This window comes from Amblyraja radiata, chromosome 1 (assembly GCF_010909765.2).
Source record: "Amblyraja radiata isolate CabotCenter1 chromosome 1, sAmbRad1.1.pri, whole genome shotgun sequence".
NCBI classification, from domain to species: domain Eukaryota; kingdom Metazoa; phylum Chordata; class Chondrichthyes; order Rajiformes; family Rajidae; genus Amblyraja; species Amblyraja radiata.
In genome coordinates, this window is record NC_045956.1 from 125,782,799 (window position 1) to 125,802,284 (window position 19,486).

At 43.1% G+C, this 19,486-nt stretch overlaps 2 protein-coding genes across 8 annotated transcripts in view; one reads left to right on the plus strand and one right to left on the minus strand.

Annotated features, from left to right (window-relative positions):
* The window catches only part of ddx4 (DEAD-box helicase 4), a 78,100-nt gene extending 72,624 nt beyond the window's left edge, over positions 1-5,476 (minus strand). For 2 of the 5 annotated variants that reach the window (XM_033030449.1, XM_033030439.1), the window contains exon 1: positions 5,330-5,446. In XM_033030449.1, coding sequence (XP_032886340.1) covers positions 5,330-5,417 — 88 coding nt within the window. In that variant the 5' untranslated portion in view covers positions 5,418-5,446. The other 3 variants (XM_033030458.1, XM_033030513.1, XM_033030495.1) reach the window with 3 other exon arrangements.
* Positions 4,758-19,486, plus strand: part of slc38a9 (solute carrier family 38 member 9) — a 55,848-nt gene continuing 41,119 nt past the window's right edge. Inside the window, exons 1-4 of one of the 3 annotated variants that reach the window (XM_033030539.1) lie at positions 4,758-4,993; positions 13,488-13,655; positions 16,104-16,233; positions 19,356-19,477. In XM_033030539.1, the coding sequence (XP_032886430.1) occupies positions 13,564-13,655; positions 16,104-16,233; positions 19,356-19,477 (344 nt within the window). In that variant the 5' untranslated portion in view covers positions 4,758-4,993; positions 13,488-13,563. Of the gene's footprint in view, positions 4,994-5,070; positions 5,096-13,487; positions 13,656-16,103; positions 16,234-19,355; positions 19,478-19,486 lie in introns of those variants that run through there. The other 2 variants (XM_033030556.1, XM_033030549.1) reach the window with 2 other exon arrangements.

A 19,486-nucleotide genomic window follows, 5' to 3' on the forward strand; every position in this document is an offset into this window, starting at 1 on the left:
AGGATCTTTGATCAGCAGTTGTATCATCAATGAAGATAAGTGAGCCAGTACCTTCAGCAGCCATACATGCCCTGGCCATAACTCCCCCACCACCGTGTTTCACAGATGAGGTGGGTATGCTTTGGATCTTGGGCAGTTCCTTCTCTCCTCCATACTTTGCGCTTGCCATCACTCTGATATAAGTTAATCTTCGTCCCCTCTGTCCACAAGACCCTTTTCCAGAACTGTGGTTGCTCTTTAAAGGACTTCTTGGCAAACTGTAACCTGGCCATCTTATTTTTGCGGCTAACCAGTGGTTTGCATCTTGCCGTGTAACGTCTGTTTTTCTGTTCAAGTCAAGTTTTATTCGTCACTTGCACATAAAGTGCAAGTGAAATGAATTTGCCAGCAGTGGTTCAATAAAAAAAGAACACACAATGCACAATAAAAATTTAACACAAACATCCATCACAGCATTCATCACTGTGGTGGAAAGCACAAAAATTGGACAGTCCTCCTCCATTTCCCCCCATGGTCGGGACCCCAACCCTCCGCAGTCGCCGCTGCGGGCGTCCAGATGTTCAGACAAGGTAAGTCCTGAATCTGTGCCTCCCCACCAGAGACCGGGGTGTAGGCCGCAGGCCGGCGGTCGAAGACCTAAAGTCCCCGCCGCGCCGCAGCAAGAAGCACCGCAGACTTAAAGGCTGGTGGTCGGAGCTCCTCTCCAGGGATCCCTGGCGAGGGATCCCAGGCTCCGAATGGTAAGTCCCCGCTGCACCCGCGGTAGAAGTTGGCCGCGGGCCAGCGGTCGGAGCTCTTTTCCCGGGTCCCCAACGAGGGATCCCAGGCTCCGGACGCTCTGCAGACCGCAGCTTCAGGCTGCCGCGGGCCAGCGAACGGAGCGCTCCTCCCCGGCGAGGGCTCGCCCGCCCCGCGACGAAAGCGTCCTTGCTGCGCCGGCGGCTGAAGCCCCAGGCACGTCTCCAGGAAAGGCCGCACCGATCCTCGATGTTAGGCCACGGGGGAGGCGACATGGAAAAAGTCGCCTCTCCGTGGAGGATGCGACCGAAACGGTTTCCCCCTTACCCCCCCACACCACCCCCCACACAAGACACTCAGAGAGACATTAAAACACACACATTAAGACACACTAAAAAAACAAAAAAACTAGAAAAAACTAACATGCTGATGGCAGGAATGCTGGCTCGCAGCACCCCACCGACCACTTCATTAAGTCTTCTGCAGACAGTGGTCATTGACAAATCGACACATGACTCCTGAAGAGTGTTTCTGATCTGTCGGACAGGTATTGGGGGATTTTTCTCTATTATAGAGAGAATTCTTCTGTCATCAGCTGTGGAGGTCCTCCTTGGCCTGCCAGCCCCTTTGCGATTAGTAAGCTCACCAGTGTTCTCTTTCTTCTTAATGATGTTCCAAACAGTTCATTTTGGTAAGCCAAAGGGTTGGTTGATGTCTCTAACTGTTTTATTCTTGTTTCTCATATGGCTTCTTTGACTTTCATTGGCACAACTTTGGTCCTCATGTTGATAAACAGCAATAAAAGTTTCCAAAGATGATGGAAAGACTGGAGGAAAGACTAGCTGCTGGCATTTAAACACCCCTGAGCAAACACAAACACCTGTGAAGCCATGTGTCCCAAACATTATGGTACCCTGAAATGAGCGGACTATGAAAAAACACAGCTGTATGGCTACATGGTGAAACCAAAATATATAAAAATACCCTTTAATAAAATCTGACAATGTGCACTTTAACCACATGTGCTTTTTTTCTATTGCAAATCTCAAATTGTGGAGTACAGTGGCAAATAAATAAATGATGGGTCTTTATCCCAAACATTATGGAGGGCACTGTATAAGAGTCCACATCTTGAACAATGGATACAGTAGATGAGGTTGGAGGAGGTGCAAGTGAACCTCTGCCGACAGGTTTTACATCTTCTGCGGTTGCAGGGGAAGGTACCTGGGGAGGGCGTGGATTGGGTGGGAATGGATGAGTTAACCAGGCAGTTGCGGAGGGAACGATCTCTGCGGAAGGCGGAAATGGGTGGAGAAGGGAAAATGTGGCTAGTGGTGGGATCCCATTGGAGGTGGTGGAAATTTTTGAAGATTATGCTTTGTATGCGACGGCTGATGGAGTGAAAGGTAAGGACCGAGAGACTCTGTCTCTGTTGCGACTCGAGGGAGGGGTAGCAAGGACAGAGCTGCGGGATACCAAGGAGACACGTACGAGGGCCTGATTTATGATGGAAGAGGGGAACCCCCATTCCCTACAGAATGAGGACATCTCAGATGTCCTGGTATGGAACACCTCATCTTGGGCGCAGATGTGGCGTAGACAGAGGAATTGGGAGCAGGGGAAACAAACAACAGCTGCTGTAAGAGACACACTGGAGGACAATGCACTTTGATTACCCTAAACATGTTGGACTTTCAGCGTGAGACATCTGTGTGTAAAAGCTGCTGACTAGCACATTCCAAGATGCGCGAGTGCTTGCTGAGGAACCCACTGAACCCTGGGTGCAGCCACCACAATGGCATTCTGGGGACTTCTGCTATGGAGGAGCTGGACCCAATGTAATAGTGTCCTAAACACTTTATGGGAACATTGATGAAGGAGAAAACGTAAGCGACGTACAATCAGAATGAATTGTACTGATTGTGTTTCCAATATATAATATATATAAATGAATAAAGAATATTTTTGAATAGTCACTGGGACGTTGTAGCCATGACTGAAACCTGGTTAAGGGAGGGGCAGGACTGGCAGCTCAATGTTCCGGGGTACTGGAGCTTCAGGAGAGACAGGGGTGAGGGCCTGATTTATGATCAGCCATGATCAAAGTGAATGGCGGTGCTGGCTCGAAAGGCCGAATGGCCTACCCCTGCACCTATTGTCTATTGAGGGAAAAAGAGGAGGGAGGGTTGGTTGCATTGTTGGTTAAGGAAGATGTCACGCCAGTGGTCAGAGGTGATATTACAGATGGCTCATCTATTCAGGCCATATGGATGGAGCTGGGGAACAAGAAAGGGATGATCACCTTGTTAGGGGTGTACTACAGACCCCCGAATAGTCAACAGGAATTAGAAGAACAAATATGCCAGGAGTTTGCAGACAGCTGCAGGTCAAATAAGGGTTGTTATAGTAGGGGATTTTAACATTCCCAAGATTGACTGGGAAAATCATAGTGTGAAAGGTTTAAATGGGGTGCAATTCCTCATACTGTAAGTGTTCAGGAGAGTTTTCTTAAGCAGTATGTAGAGGCCCCCACATGTGAGAGGGCAACACTGGATCTAGTATTGAGAAATTGGGAAGGGCAAGTTAATGAAGTGTTTGTGGAGGAGCCTTTTTGGACCAGTGACCACAGTTCGATTAGGTTTAAGATAGTCATGGATAAGGACAGAGAGGGTCCATGTGTTAAATGGATGCGCGGGGCAGGTTTTTTTACACAGAGTGTGGGGTTACTGGACTGTGATGCCAGGAGTTCAGGTGGAAGCTTTAAGCTTTTAGATTGGCACGTGCATATGCAAGGAATGGAGGGATATGAATCACATATGGGCAGAGGAGATCAATTTAACTTGGTAGACAAAAGTGCTGAAGAAACTCAGCGGTTGCGGCAGCATCTATGGAGCGAAGGAAAAAGACAACGTTTCAGGCCGAAATCCTTCTTCAGAAGAAGTCTGAAGAAGGGTTTTGGCCCTAAACGTTGCCTTTTTCCTTCGCTCCATAGATGCTGCGCACCCGCTGAGTTTCTCCAGCACTTTGTCTACCTTCGATTTTCCAGCATCTGCAGTTCCTTCTTAAACAATTTAACTTGGTATCACGTTCGGCATGGCCATTGCAGCCAAAAGGCCTGATCTTGTGCTGTTCTATGTATTTCCCCATCTCAATTAAAATATCCTTAGTACAAATAGATGATTTTTTTTTAGAAAAGAAGATCAGCTATGCCAACTATCTTATGGAAATTCATTTTTATTTTATTTATCACTTGCCAGATAAATTAGCACTGGATTAACACTTCTTATTCAATATTATGACCTGATCATTTCCTTGGTAGTGACTTGAATGTTAACTTAAATTAGATGCCCAAGTCTCCTAGATTTCACAAATCTCTTTTTTGGGAGTGGGGTGTTGTACATATTACAAGAATAGAGAATTACTTTGTGTAGGAACGAACTGCAAATGCTGGTTTAAATCGAAGATGGACACAAAAAGCTGGAGTAACTCAGCGGGACAGAGAAGGAACGGGTGACATTTCGGATTGAGACCCTTCTTCAGACTGATGTTAGGGGAGAGGGATGTACATATATAAGGAAGTGTACAGATAAGGAAGTGTATAGATAAGGAAATGTAAGGTGTGAAAACAGGACAAATGGAATGTTAATCAAGGAAAATGTACAATAGATCATTGTTAGTTGAGAGAAGGGAATAACAAAGCAGATAAAATATAGTCGGGGACATTAAGACAGGTCAGAGAACTGGGAATTACTTTGTTTAGTATACTAATTTGTAGTTCAATCCCTTGTAACGTTGGTTGTATGAAAATGATTACGAGAATATGTCATTGCACTAGCCTAAATCGATCAACCCACTAAAAGGCCGGCAGTCTGTAACATTAAAAGCACAACTGAATCTAATAACAAACCTTCAAACATTCTAGTTCTCGCATTATGCCTCCAATGTACACCTAACCTGCAATGATTCCCGAGTACTGTACGCACAGATTACTATTTCTTTGCAGAAGTAATCCCGGACGGAGCGGAGGCGACAACCAAAGATCAAATGCTCTGGTATCTTTATCTTTGGCGACAACAAGGCAGCGCACGCGAAGGAAGGCCGAGCTCGCCGCGTCACGGTGAAGGAGCGCGGGGTCACGTGGCCCGTGCACCGGGCTGGGGTCACGTGGTCACAGGCGCTGTGCACCGGGGAGGCGGCGGCAGCGGCGCGAGCGACACCGGCGGCGCCGTTAACGGCAGCAGCGCGAGCTCCCCAGGTAGGGCGGCCCCGCGCGGTCACGGGCCTACTGGTAGTTAGTCAGTCAGTCAGCGGCCGAGCCGAGCCGAGCCTCTGCACCCGCCTGGACCGAGGGGCATGGGTGAGACATAGTGTTGTCCCGGTTCCATGGTATCCCTGCTCCCGGGCAGCGGTGGTCTCTTACTGTTAATAGCCAGCCCTGGCTGGGGCAGCGGATGGTTGTAGTTTACTCTCTTTCTCTCTCCCTCAGCACTGAGGCTAAGTTATGGATTGGTGAGAACGTTCTGCAAATTAAAATACAACCCATAATAAAACAACACGAAATAATTGGTGACTAGAGACTAAGTTAACTTGCGTGTTGGAACATCGTCGTGCCATTCGCAGAAATCACCGCTTTCAGTGGAGCGGATTGTCACTTCCTCATTCCAGGCGTCTACAGACATCCAATCTCAAACACGGGAATATGCGAAACCGCACCTGTTGTCATTTCCAAAAGACAAAATAGTCAGCATTTCGTTATTGGTGTAAAACAGCCATTTGGAAAGTATCAGCAAGTGGGACAGCACCTCCTTTGTTCAGTTTGAAGATCTTTCATCAGAACAAAGCTTTTCACCAAAGATTCTAGTAGCTCCTCTATAATCTTTGCTTTTCACCTTACCTTGGTACACGTGACAATAACAAGCCTCAACCAAAGAACCAGGAAGAGTTAGAAATGAAAACTTGTTGTAATTTAGAGGTAGAGCCCAGGGGTGAAAAGGGTGTAGAGAGTATCTGATGGGTAGAAAACAAGTTAGACCAACTAGTACATGTGTGGGTTGTGAGAAGTAATCTCACTTTGCACATGACCCTCCTAAGGTATGCGACAACCAGTGATGGTGATTATACGTCAAGATACAGATACAGAAGCTGGCAAATCAAAAACAAAATGGTACAACTATTCAGTAGGTCAGGCAGCACCCATGAAGATAGAAACAGAGTTAACCCAAGCAGTCGTTCCAGGTGCGACAAAGGTTTACCTGTATCTCCTCCAACCTCATCTACTGCATCCGCTGCTCTAGATGTCAGCTGATTTACATTGGGGAGACTAAGCGGAGGTTGGGCGATCGTTTCGCCGAACACCTCCGCTCAGTCCGCAATAACCAACCTGACCTCCCGGTGGCTCAGCACTTCAACTCCCCCTCCCATTCCCAATCCGACCTCTCTGTCCTGGGTCTCCTCCATTGCCAGAGTGAGCAACAGCGGAAATTGGAGGAACAGCACCTCATATTCCGCCTGGGGACCTTGCGTCCGGATGGCATTAACATTGAATTCTCCCAATTTTGCTAGCCCTTGCTGTCTCCTCCCCTTCCTTAACCCTCTAGCTGTCTCCTCCCACCCTCCCATCCGCCCGCCCTCGGGCTCCTCCTCCTCCCCTTTTTCCTTCCTTCTCCCCCCCACCCCCCATCAGTCTGAAGAAGGGTTTCGGCCCGAAACGTCGCCTATTTCCTTCGCTCCATAGATGCTGCTGCACTAGTTGAGTTTCTCCAGCAATTTTGTGTACCTTCGATCTTCCAGCATCTGCAGTTCCTTCTTGAACCTTTATGGTCAATGGCCTTACATCAAAATTTAAGAAATGAGAAAACCAAGCATGTATTGTAAGTTGCAGTGAAGGTTTGTGTTAAGAACTAGAAATGTACATGATAATATTGAGTCAAAAGATTGTCCAGGTAATAGTTATGCTGATTGGGTGACTTATTTGCAGAATACATCTGATTGGCATGCAAGGATACCCAGAGTATCCAGTTGCCTGTCCTTTTAATTCTCCAATCCAGTTTGACATTAATCTTAAGAGCACTTTGATTGTTTTTACAGATGGATCTAAAGATCCAGTTAGTGGGAGAGCTGGGTTTGGAGTGTATGTGGAGCAGCTTGGGTTGAAGATTGGCTGGCGCATTTCTGATGGAAGCTCTGTTCTCACGACTGAATTAATGGCAATTCAATAGGCTCTATGGTGGATTGAGGAAGCCAGTTTTAGAGAAGTCATTATCTGTTCTGATTCTGCAGCTGCTCTTGAAACTTTAAGAATAGGGAAATCTAAAGCTCGTCCTGACATTCTAAATGAAATCTTGAGTGTGTTTTCTAGAATTGGGTTTGTGTGTAACATCACTTTTTGCTGGGTTCCCGGGCATGCTGGGGTGAGGGGGAATGAGCAGGTGGACCTCATAGCAAAGGAGAGTTTAAGAAGAGAAATAGATATCCATGTATTATTGGGGAGAGTGGAACTGAGAGAAATAATTAAAGAGGGCTTAACAAAAGAATGGCAGAGAGGATGGGAAATGGAAGTCAGGGGTAGACACTACTTTTCTATACAATCTGAAGTTAGGAAAATATGTTTCTGTACATCTCTGTCCCATAGGGACTCAGTTAAACTGTGTAGATTGAGGTTGGGACACTGTGGGTTAAATTACTATTTGTGCATTGTAGGGAAACATGTTTCTGGCTTGTGTGAATGTGCGAGTAATGAGACAGTTAAGCATGTTTTCCTAGAATGTAAAAAGTACAGGGTAGAAAGAAAAGTATTGTTTGTTAGACTGACAGGACTTGGAGTTGAGGCTTTTTCTGTTTCATCTTTGTTTGGACACAGTGAGAAACATCAACTGATATCCGGGGCTGTTCTTCAATTCCTGCAAGTTACAGGACTGTATGTAAGAATTTAGTTCAAACTTTGACCTGTGGAGGGCAGTAATACGCTTAGCAGCGTCTACACTGCCGGAATCCTACAAGAAGAAGAAGTAGAAGACATTAATCTTAGACACTGGTTCAACAAGGTTCATTGTGAGCTTGAGAAATAACTCTCAGGACTCGACATTGAAATGAACGATTTCAGATAACTATTCTCTTCTTATGTCAGTACTGACTGTTGCTGATGTATGGTTATGCATCTGCAACAAGTTTATCTCTCCACACGAGTGGCCTGATTTGCTGAGCATATGCAGCATTTATTTTGTTTGAATTCTGACTGCTGTGTTCTTCATCTCACATTTCCAGAATGTTTTGTTATTTTTATTCTTTGACTTAATTGGTTTATCTACTAACTAGATGGCACATAAAGGTCACACGGGCAACCTTGGTCTCTGCTTTATCAGAGGCATTCCCTTTGTTCTGTTCATCTTTCCTCCTTTGCAATTTAAACCACACTTGTTTTCTCACTTTTCCAGATCTGATCATGGGTCATTACTCATTAGCCTGGAACATTAGTTTTTAAACTCTTTCCAGAGGTGTTGCTGAGTGATTACAATACATTCTGTTTTTATATTTAGATTCCCAACAAACACCTTTTTCTAAGTTTCAATAAACTTTAGGGGTTGCTGTTGGAAGAAGAAAAGAAGCAAAAAAATCGCACCGATTAACAAACCTTTACTGCCTTTCAGCCACATGATTGCTGTCAGTCAGTCTCTTGGTATCAACCCTACTGAACCCTACTCTCTCCACCTCCTGAAGTGGTGGTATAACTTGAAATAATACTATCTGGTTGCAATGCAAGCTGGTATTCCTAATTAAAATTTAAAAGCTTTGTACAATTTGATCATGAAAAGGTTTAACTGTTAACTGGTTTTGTAATCTGTCCTAGAATGTTCTGGATTGTAAATGAGGATGGTGTTGCAGCTTGTGTTTTGTTGAAACTCTTAATTGAAATCATTATCTGCATTCTTGTCACTAATTAATGGAATTTCTGATTTGCTTTGCAAATTAAATTTCAACTATATTTGCAGCTGTGGCAATAATTGGTGGCAGTTTAAAAAATTTTAGGTCTCTATAAGGGAATCGAGGAATGTGGGGTTAATGCAAAACAAAAAGTGGCAATGAAGTAAAACATTTACTGTGATCTTATCAAATGGTGGAGAATTGTGACGAGCTGAATACCCTCTTATTTCTCATTTCATAGAGTGTGAGTATGTTTTAAAAACCCTCTGTCAATTTAGAGGAGAAGAGCCAGGTGTTCTGTGTTGGTTCAACATTCAATATGTTTGAATCGTGCACTAATTTCACCTGCTAAGTTAACTTGTAACTTCCACATTAAATGTGTAGAAATATGAAATGTGGGTCAGATCTTAATTCCTTCATTTGTTCTGAAGCACTAGGACTGGTTTGGATGAGTTGTGTTATGAGGAAGTCTGGTAAATCCCTATCCCAGCTTTGCTGACTATCACAGCTTAAATATTTTAAATTCTTCTGTTTAATTTGGAGAGAAAATAATGAATTTAATTTAAAAAAAACCATAATTAACATTAAACATGATGAAAACTTGGTCAAAACCTCCTGATGTGTCCCTTTAAAAACACTCGGATAATTTTGGACCTCACTGGATCTGAGCCCCTTGTTCTTTCCCTCCTCAAAATAAACATTGGAAAATCTGCCTAAGATTATACGGAGAAATGATTTAGCAAAAGTGGACAAGAAACAACACCTTGAATGTAGACTGGTGTAGAACAACCGGTGTAATTAACTAGTGTAGAATAAAAGTAGGCTCAAGGCTAAAATGTTTTTTTCATCATGAAAATAAGGAGTCACCAATATCAAGAGATTCCTGGGCAACAAGGTACTCCAATGATAGGAATGGGGCACATGTATTTGATACTGAGACCAAATTACCTAAATTAAAAGGGAAGTTAGAAAAACAAAGATGGCATGGCAAAACAAAGGTTTAGATTTATTATTATTGCCATGTGTACTGAGGTGCGGTGAAAAGCTGTGTTTTGCATCCTGTCCAATCAGATCAGGTAATACTATATACTTAAATCAGTCAAATTCAATTATAATAGTTGTAGCATTGGGAAGCAAGTTCAAAGCCAATCCAAAGCTTTTTTAGAAAGTTAGAGTATGACAGAAAAAAGTGAGGCTTATCGGGTACTGGAAGCAGAGGCTGTTGGTAAGGTTTTGGAACAGTTTTGATCTGTCGCCTTAAAAGATGGTGATGGTGGTTGAGAGAAGTATAAAATGTGGCCGAGAGGAGTATGACATTTATTTATTTGAATATTTTTAATGATAGAGGTTTAAGGATGTTAGCTGCTTTGAAAGTGGGTAAAGTGCTCAGGCCCAACCAAAATCACTGCTTGTTCGCATGGTTTTAAGCAAAGATTGCTTTGGGGCTTCTGAGATAACAAGAAGGCTAGATAGAACAGTGATTTTTATTTCCTGTAATTGACATTGGTTTTAGCAATTTTCAGCTAATTCCCATACTGCTTGCTAATTGAAATGAGAAGCCATGGAACCCAAGAGCACGTTGCATCCAAGGCTGGTCCATTTACTGACATTGAAAGATAATGGTTCCGTGGAAGCCAATTAACAACAAGCTTCTGCAGGATTTCATACTTGGGTTTTTAGTAGTGTGTGTTAATGATTTAGACTTTATCATCCCCCTATCACAGAGGTTTAAGACAATACAAAAAATGTCCAAATGGTTTATGGATGAGGAGGAAAGTATTATATTTGCAGGAAGAAATGGGTAGTATGCAAGTTGGACTGAAAAATGGCAAATGGAGTTTTAATTCGGAGAATCAGACATATTTAAAATTGTTTTAACTGATTCAAAATTAATCTTAAGATTTTTGTCCTTTGTAATTAAGTGAAGCATATTCAACTTAACATGTCTTCACCAACCAATATCCATCTTGACTAATTTATCAGCACATCCTCCACATCCTTTCTATGCCTTGGAAATTAAAATGTATGTATGGGTATTTAATAAATGTTGTGAAAGTATCTGCTTCCACCAATGCCTTGGGCAGTACGCATTAGGTGAAAAGTTATTCCTCCATTCCCATGTAACCCTCCTATGCCTCGCTTTGTACCTATGTCTCCTTGTCTTGGACATCTCTGTTATAGGGTAAATTTTCTTGCCATCTTCCCTATCTCTCCCCCACATCATTTTGAGTACCTCCTTCAATTCTCCCACTCCTCGGGCTCCTCTGCTCCAAGGTAAACAAACCAAACCTAGCCTGTCTCCTCATAACTGAAATGCATCATCGCTGGAGAGGTTCTGTTGAATCTCCTCCGCACCTTCCCTCGTGCTGTGATGTTCCTGCTGGAGTGTTTTGAACTGTGCACAGTGCCTGATAAAACAGATGTTTTTTGATTTCAAGCAATTTTTATTTATTATTTATATTTATATTTATTATTTACTTACTAAAAACGTATTTATTTTTTATTTATAGCATTTATTTCAAGAGGGCTACAATACTAAAACAGGGATGTAATGCTGAGGCTCGATAATACGCTGGTCAGGCTGCATTTGGTGTATTGTGAGCAATTTTGGGCACCATATCTGAGGAAGGATGTGCTGGAGAGGGTCCAGAGGAGGTTTACAAGAATGATCCAAAGAATGGGTGGGTTAACATATGATGAGTGTTTGACGGCACTGAGCCTGTACTCGCAGGAGTTTAGAAGAATGAGGAGGGACCTCATCGAAACTTGCCTAATAGTAAAAGGGCCATGGATAGAGTGGATGTGGGGAGGATGTTTCCACTAGTGGGAGAGTCTTGGACAAGAGGTCATAGCCTCAAAATTAAAGGATGTTCTTTAGGAAGGAGATGAGGAGGAATTTCTTTAGTCAGGGTGATGAATCTGCGGAATTCTTTGCCATAGAAGTCAATGGATATTTTTACGGCAGAGATAGATAGATTTTTGGTTAGTACGGGTGTTGGGGGTGATGGGGAGAAGGCAGGAGAATGGGGTTAGGAGGAAGAGATTGATCGGGCATGATTGAATGGCGGAGTAGACTTGATGGACGGAATGGCTTAATTCTGCTCCGATGATTTACAACCTTATATTCACTTTCTGTGCTTGAATCTTCCATGATTCTACAATAATGGATGCATATTCTATTCTACTTTTTAAATTACTGGCCCATTGTAGTGTTTAACTCTAACTGGATTTTCATTTCCCTGGCTTGTGTAGATTTGATGCAGTGATCTTTGAAGAAATTTGCATGTGTGAGTCTATTTACAAATGTTTTAGCCTTGGCGAAATTTTCGAAGAATTTCCCAGGCAAAGCGCAAGGATTTTTGCCAGTTGCCAAGCTGCAACTTGACAAAGGATTTTTAAATTTTGAAAAGAACAAACTTAAGTTATCCAAAGCAACAAAATAACTACTTGACAATCTCTTCAGACTGAAGAGTCCCAACAGAAACGTCGTCTGTCCATTTCCCTCCACAGATGCTGCCTAACCTGCTGAGTTCCTGCATCAGTTTTTTTGCTCAGGATTCCACTATATGCAGTTTCTTCTGACTAAAGCCATTTGGTTGGTTGAAATACATTTATTTTATTACGAGTTATCGATGTGGGCTCCTATATATTGGCAAACCCAAGCACAGACTGGGCAATCGTTTTGTTGAACAATTTTGCTCAGTCTGTCTTGGGCTACATGATCTCCGCATTGCCAAACATTTTAACTCCCCTTCTCATCCACTTGGTAAAGTGTGAAGTAATGTACTGGTAAACAGTAATAAGGAGACAAGACACTGCAGATGCTGGAATAGAGAGCAAAAAAAAGGGTCTGCAGCAGGTACACTAGTGTTAGATGGCATGTACATAGAAACATAGACATAGAAACATAGAAATTAGGTGCAGGAGTAGGCCATTCGGCCCTTCGAGCCTGCACCGCCATTCAATATGATCATGGCTGATCATCCAACTCAGTATCCCGTACCTGCCTTCTCTCCATACCCTCTGATCCCCTTAGCCACAAGGGCCACATCTAACTCCCTTTTAAATATAGCCAATGAACTGGCCTCGACTACCCTCTGTGGCAGGGAGTTCCAGAGATTTACCACTCTCTGTGTGAAAAAAGTTCTTCTCATCTCGGTTTTAAAGGATTTCCCCCTTATCCTTAAGCTGTGACCCCTGGAAATGGGCAGATAACAATGGATGGAAGGGTTGAGGCCCTTTTTCTGTACAAAGAATTTGATTGTTAGCCAAATGTTGAGAGACTGCAAGTGAGTGAAGCTGAAAAGTATCTAGGCATCTCAGTGTATGATTATCAAAAATCTAGCAGGCAAGTCCAACAAATGGCTTAGAAGGTATAGGAAAATTGTATAGTTGAAGAGGGTGTGTAGCCCTCTTTGTGCATGTCTGAAAATGTTAACTTCAGAATCAGGAAACTGAAACTGCTAAATGTGGTGAAATCATTTTGAAGCCAATTTCGAAAGAAATTTGTTGTGAGTGACAAACTGCATTGTAAAATGTTTACTTGCTTCATTCTAGCTTTTATGTTTACCAATCAAGGTAATAATGGGTGACCACTCTCACCTCCCATCCTGCAGTACAGCAGTTTGGGTAGCAGAAAGCTGTCCTTATGGAACACAATCACTACCAAGAAATGTGATATGGAATAAAAAATAACTGATTTTTTTTAGGTGGGGGGGGGGGGGGGTTGATATGTTGGGTGAGATTTTTATACTTCATTATTTGTGTTGGCCCTGGTTTGTTAGCCTATTAATTCATAATTTATTTGTGTATCTGTCTGTATGATATAGGACTCTAGCCAACTACAGGAACCAAGCTGACAAAAAATACTTTATTTGGACTTCCCAGATCCTAATAAACAGTAAAATGGATGATTTTGAGCCTCTGTTACCTGATGTCATTACTGATAAAACACCTGATGTTGAACATGGAGGCAAGCCGGAATTAAATTCAAGAAGGTAGGATTTTAAAGATTTTTTTGAAGAGCAAGCATTCGTTATTGTCCCAATAGTAACTCTTTTTTTCTGAACCTGGGTGAAAAACACTTCCAGTGTACAAATGCATTTCATTTTGTGCAAATCCATACCCAGCAAATATTATTATTGTGTTTTATTTAAAATATAACTACAACTTAAAGCTGCTCATTGAAGAGTTTGAGATAATATACCTTACTCCTTCGTGGAAAAGATCATATTAAATGATTACAAAAAACAATTGCAATCAAGGCAATTGTTTTTTTTCCCCTTGAACTTCACAAAGCACTGATTATTCACAGAACCTCTTGATTGTAAATATTGAAACATTGTTCATCTGCAAACACTTGTCATTCACTCAATTATTGCCAAAATTGCATTAAGCACAAACTGCGAGAAAATAAATGGTTACTGTGGAGGTTTACTGAAGCATGTGGCTATCTCGGCCCCTAAGAATTAGATTTAAATTGGTTAACTTGCCAAAGACCATGAGACCTTGTGTTTCACCATTTAGTGTTGCACCCAGGCAGCCATTCCAGATTGCTTTTTATATTGTATTATGCATTATCCTTTGATAGGCAGAGTAGATGTAGAATTTACTTTAGACTTCAGAGATAGTGTGGAAACAAGCGCTTCGGCCCACCGTCCACGTTGACCAGCGATCACCCTGTACACTAACATTGTCCAACACCACTGGGGACAATTTACAATTTTACCAAAGCCAATTAACCGACTAACCCTCATGTCTTTGAAATGTGGGAGGAAATTGGAGAACCCGGAAAAAACCCATGCAGTCACGGGGAGAACATACAAACTCCATACAACCAGCACCCGTAGTCAGGATCGAACCCAGGTCTCTGTGCCACTGTACATTATTATAATTTAGATTATGTTCTCCTATTTTTAAGTTAATATGAATTGATTGAATTTTTAAATATCTTGATTTTTATCCTGACAGATTTACAATGTCATTAGTGGATACAAGAAACTGCAGATGCTGTTTTACTAAAAATATAAAAAAAGTGCTAGATTAACTCAGTGGGTCAGGCAGCATTTCTGGAGAACATGGATAGGTGACGTTTCAGGTCAGGACTCTTCAGACTCATTGCGGGGGGGGGGGGGGGGGGGGGGGGGGGGATTGAAATCTGGAAGAAAGCAAGGCAGGACAAAGCCTGGCAGGTAATGGGTTGACGATAAACATAAAAAGCTGGAACAACTCAGCGGGTGCGATGACATCTCCGGAGAAAAGGAATAGGTGATGTTTTGGGTCGAGACCCTTCTTCAGTCTGAAGGGTCTCAACCCAAAACATCACCTATTCCTTTTCTCCAGAGATGCTGTCTGACCCGGTTCGTTACTCCAGCTTTTAGTGTCTATCTTCGTTTTTTTTCATCGGCTGATTGTGGATAAAGGCCAGAGATAACCAGGACTCTCACTTAACCTGGGCCGCCCCGCTGCCTTGGCCGTCCCTGTCCAACGCCGAAGTGCCGCCGCCAAAGGTGGTGGCGGTTGAGATCTCGCCACCGCCTCCCCTCCTCCGCCAGCCGACAGGAAGGTGCTGGACCGAGCAGTGCAGCTCAAAGATCCCCCTCCCTCCCTCCCTCCTCCCGACCTCGGTGTGTGAGAGGGGTTGTTTTGAAAGCGCTGTTGGTGGATTTGCAAGCATCGGCCGATATCAGGGCGATAGCGGCCGCTGCTTGCAAACCACCAAACGGCGCTTTCAAAACAACCCCTCTCGCACGCCGAGGAGGGGGAGAGGGCGGCCTCCTTCCGCCGGGCGGGGTGCGGGAGGAGGAGGTGGTGCTGCCGCTGTTCGGGGTCCATCATTCGCTCCGACCCTTCGTCACCATGCACCTAGTATCTTTTTTCCCCCGCAATACAGCCGCCGCCGACACGAAACGTCACGTTCCTATTCTCCAGAGATGCTGCCTGACCCGCGGATTTACTCCAGGTTTTTGTGTCTATCGGTATAAACCAGTATCTGCGTACCAAGCCGGGCAAAATGAGTCGGCGTTTAGGTTGTCCGGCGGCACTTTGGGTGGTCAATGGCACCCGGGCAACCACTAATTTCGAGCCCTGATAACATGACGGGTGTGAGACAAAACGATAGAAGGGTTGCAAATTGTGTAGTGAGAGAAAAGAATGAAGGTGGTAAGCAAGTTGGAGGGGAGAAATAGGTGCAAGTCCAGGTGGGGGAGAGTGGTAGGGGAGGATGAGGGGAGATGTGATTACGATCCATTGATTGTGCATCATTGCATAACATGGGTTGTTCGCAGTTTGAAAGAGGGATGAGTGCTACTGCTTTCATACGTTTGGACAAGGAAGAAAATTAATGTTATTGCATGTGATTTGCTTTTCATGTTGAGTGGATATCTAAAGATTTTATTTGTAAGTAATTGTTTTTGTGAATGTAAAATGTGTAATCTTGCTTTTAGACCTTTTCATGTGCCACGCAACAACCTGCATGGCAACATGTCCCCAAATGAGCAGGTAACAGCAGAAGCTTCAGCAATGAACAGTCGTATACAGTATTATAGCAAGTTGACCACTACGCACAAAACACTGGTAAGATTTTTTCAATTTAGTTTCTCGCGAGTATTGGTAATTTTGGAGGATAATGCAAAAGAGCTCTTAATTTTGAAGAAGTGGAAGAGGAAGGAAAATTTGGAGGACGGGGGGAAAGCAGTAGAAACCTAATGAGCATAAAACAATTCACAGCTATAAAACTACTTCTGTGCTGTTATTTTGCCATTAATTGGATTTGTTTGCAAGTTTTAGTCTGTAACTGAACGAGGACACAACAGCTGTATAGAATTAATTTTGTGAGTAATCATAGTGGAGGTGTTTAGCGAAACGATCGCCGAGCCTGCGCTTGGTCTCGCCGATGTACAGATGTTTTTCAGCGAAACGATCGCCTAGCCTATTTTTCAGCGAAACCGAGCGCAGGCTCGGTGATCATTTCGCTGAACACCTCCGCCCAGTCAACCTACCTGATCTCCTGGTTGTACAGCACTTTAACTCCCCCTCCCATACCCAATCTGACCTTTCTGTCCTGGGCCTCCATTGTCAGAGTGAGGCCTAGTACAAATTGGAGGAACAGCACCTCATATTTCACTTGGGCAGCTTACAACCCAGCGCTATGAACATTGACTTATCTAACTTCAACTAGCCCTTGCTTTCCCCCTCCATCCCCTCTCCCTTCCCAGTTCTCCCACTAGTCTTACCGTCTCCGACTACATTATTTGTCTTTGTCCCGTCCACTCCCCTGACATCAGTCTGAAGAAGGGTCTCAACCCAAAACGTCACCCATTCCTTCTCTCCAGAGATGCTGCCTATCCCGCTGAGTTACTCCAGCATTTTGTGTCAACCTTGAGATAAAACACTTCAGGCTAGACATCAGATGAAGTGCATTTCAGTTTGCATTTCAGTTTTCTTCTATTCATGCAGGCTGCGTTGAAAACCTTTAAAATAAATGGAGAGAAGATCAAGATTAATCATTTGGGAAATTCTAGGGGGAGAAAAAAAGCTTAAGGTGGCACTGCACAGAACCATAGATTTCATGCTTCAATTTGCAGTTGTAACTCCCATAAATAAGTTAATAGATAAATGGCTCCTTTTAGAGGAATAAAGAAAATAAACAAGGGCAAGTGGGTGATGAAATTCTTGTAAGAAAGGAGTAGGTTTTAAAAATGGTGTTTGGGTGGGTAATGTATAATGTAAATTAATAAACCACTGTAATGGAGGAAATCTAGTGGTCACATAGCAAACTAAGAGTTAAAATAAATGGGGTTTTTCAGGCTAGAGGTCTGTAACTAGTGTTGTACCTGAGAGTTCAGTTTTGAAGTTAGCTGATACAACTGGTGGAAAGGCATGCCGTGATGACAACATTGTGATTATGCGACAGGGTATTGATAATTGAACGATTGGGAGAATCTGGCAAATGAAGTTTAATTCAGGAAAGTGTGAAGTAATGCACTGGTAAACAGTAAAACGTAGATAAGACACTGCAGATGCTGGAATATAGAGCCAAAAAAAAGGATCTGCAGCAGGTTAAATGGCATATGTGGATGGAAATGGGCAGACAACACTGGATGGAAGGGTTGAGGCACTTTCTCTGTACAAAGAATTTGATTGTTAGCTAAATGTTGAGAGACTGCAAGTGAGTGAAGCTGAAAAGTATCTAGGCATCTCAGCGTACGATTATCAAAAATCTAGCAGGCAAGTCCAACAAATGGCTTAGGAGGCCACAGTCTGTCTTTATTGCAAAGGGGATGGAGGTTAAATAGGAAAATTGTATAGTTGAAGAGGGTGTGTAGCCAAACTTTGTGCATGTCTGAAAATGTTAACTTCGGAATCAAGAAACTGAGACTGCTAAATGCGGTGAAATCATTTTGAAGCAAATTTTCGAAAGAAATTTGTTGAGTGACAAACTGCATTGTAAAATGTTTACTTGCTTCATTCTAGCTTTTATGTCTACCAATCAAGGTATTAATGGTGACCACCCTTACCTCCCATCCTGCAGTACAGCAGTTTGGATAGCAGAAAGCTGCCCTTATGGAATACATAAAACACTACCAAGTAATTAGATGTGGAATAAAAAATAACAGAATTGTTAGGTGAGGTGGGGTGGGGGGGGCATTTTTACTTCAATCAGCATTGGTGTGAAACTGGAAACAGAAACATAGAAAATAGGTGCAGGAGTAGGCCATTCGGCCCTTCAAGCCTGCACCGCCATTCAATATGATCATGGATGATCATCCAACTCAGTATCCTGTACCTGCCTTCTCTCCATACCCACTGAAATCTTTAGCCACAAGGGCCACATCTAACTCCCTCTTAAATATAGCCAATGAACTGGCCTCAACTACCTTCTGTGGCAGAGAATTCCAGAGATTCACCACTCTCTGTGTGAAAAATGTTTTTCTCATCTCGGTCCTAAAAGATTTCCCCCTTATCCTTAAACTGTGACCCCTTGTTCTGGACTTCCCCAACATCGGGAACAATCTTCCTGCATCTAGCCTGTCCAACCCCTTAAGAATTTTGTAAGTTTCTATAAGATCCCCCCTCAATCTTCTAAATTCTAGTGAGTACAAGCCGAGTCTATCTAGACTTCAATGTTTTATGAAAGATTTGAAGACTGAGAAACATGTCAGCACGAAGGTAAAAACAAAATGTTGGAGTAACTCAGCGGGGCAGGCAGCATCTCTGGAGAGAAGTAATGGGTGACGTTTCGGGTCGTGACCCTTCTTCAGACTTCTTCTTGCGTATGTCGTACACAGCCTAAAGTGTAGGACAACTTGTTCTATTTGATCTTATTTGATTGTACACGTTGATTGCATTCGTCGAAACAGGACGGACCACGTGAAGGTTGCAATCTCCCACCCCTTCTTCAGACTGATGTCATGGGAGTGAGCGGGACAGAGATAGAACGTAGTCAGAGACAGTAAGACTGGTGGGAGAACTGGAATGGGGAGGGGATGGAGAGAGAGAGGGAAAGCAAGGGATATTTGAAGTTATTTGAACATATTAGCACTCTGAACTGTATAACAGTGTGTAGAAGTTGGCGTGTAGATTTACCTGGGCATAGAAAATTGTGTTAATTGATAAATAAAGATTGTAACAGAAGGAGCTAACAAAAATGTGGAGTGCTTTTCTCTGTAGACTGCTAAAATGTATTATTTTTACAGGTACCACCTCATCATGTAATTCCATCTGAAGAGGAAATTTATGTTTACAGTCCTTTAGGTAGTGCTCTGCAATTTGAAAGCAGCATAGATGGGTTTGGAAAGAATCCCAGCATAGTGACTATGTATGTATG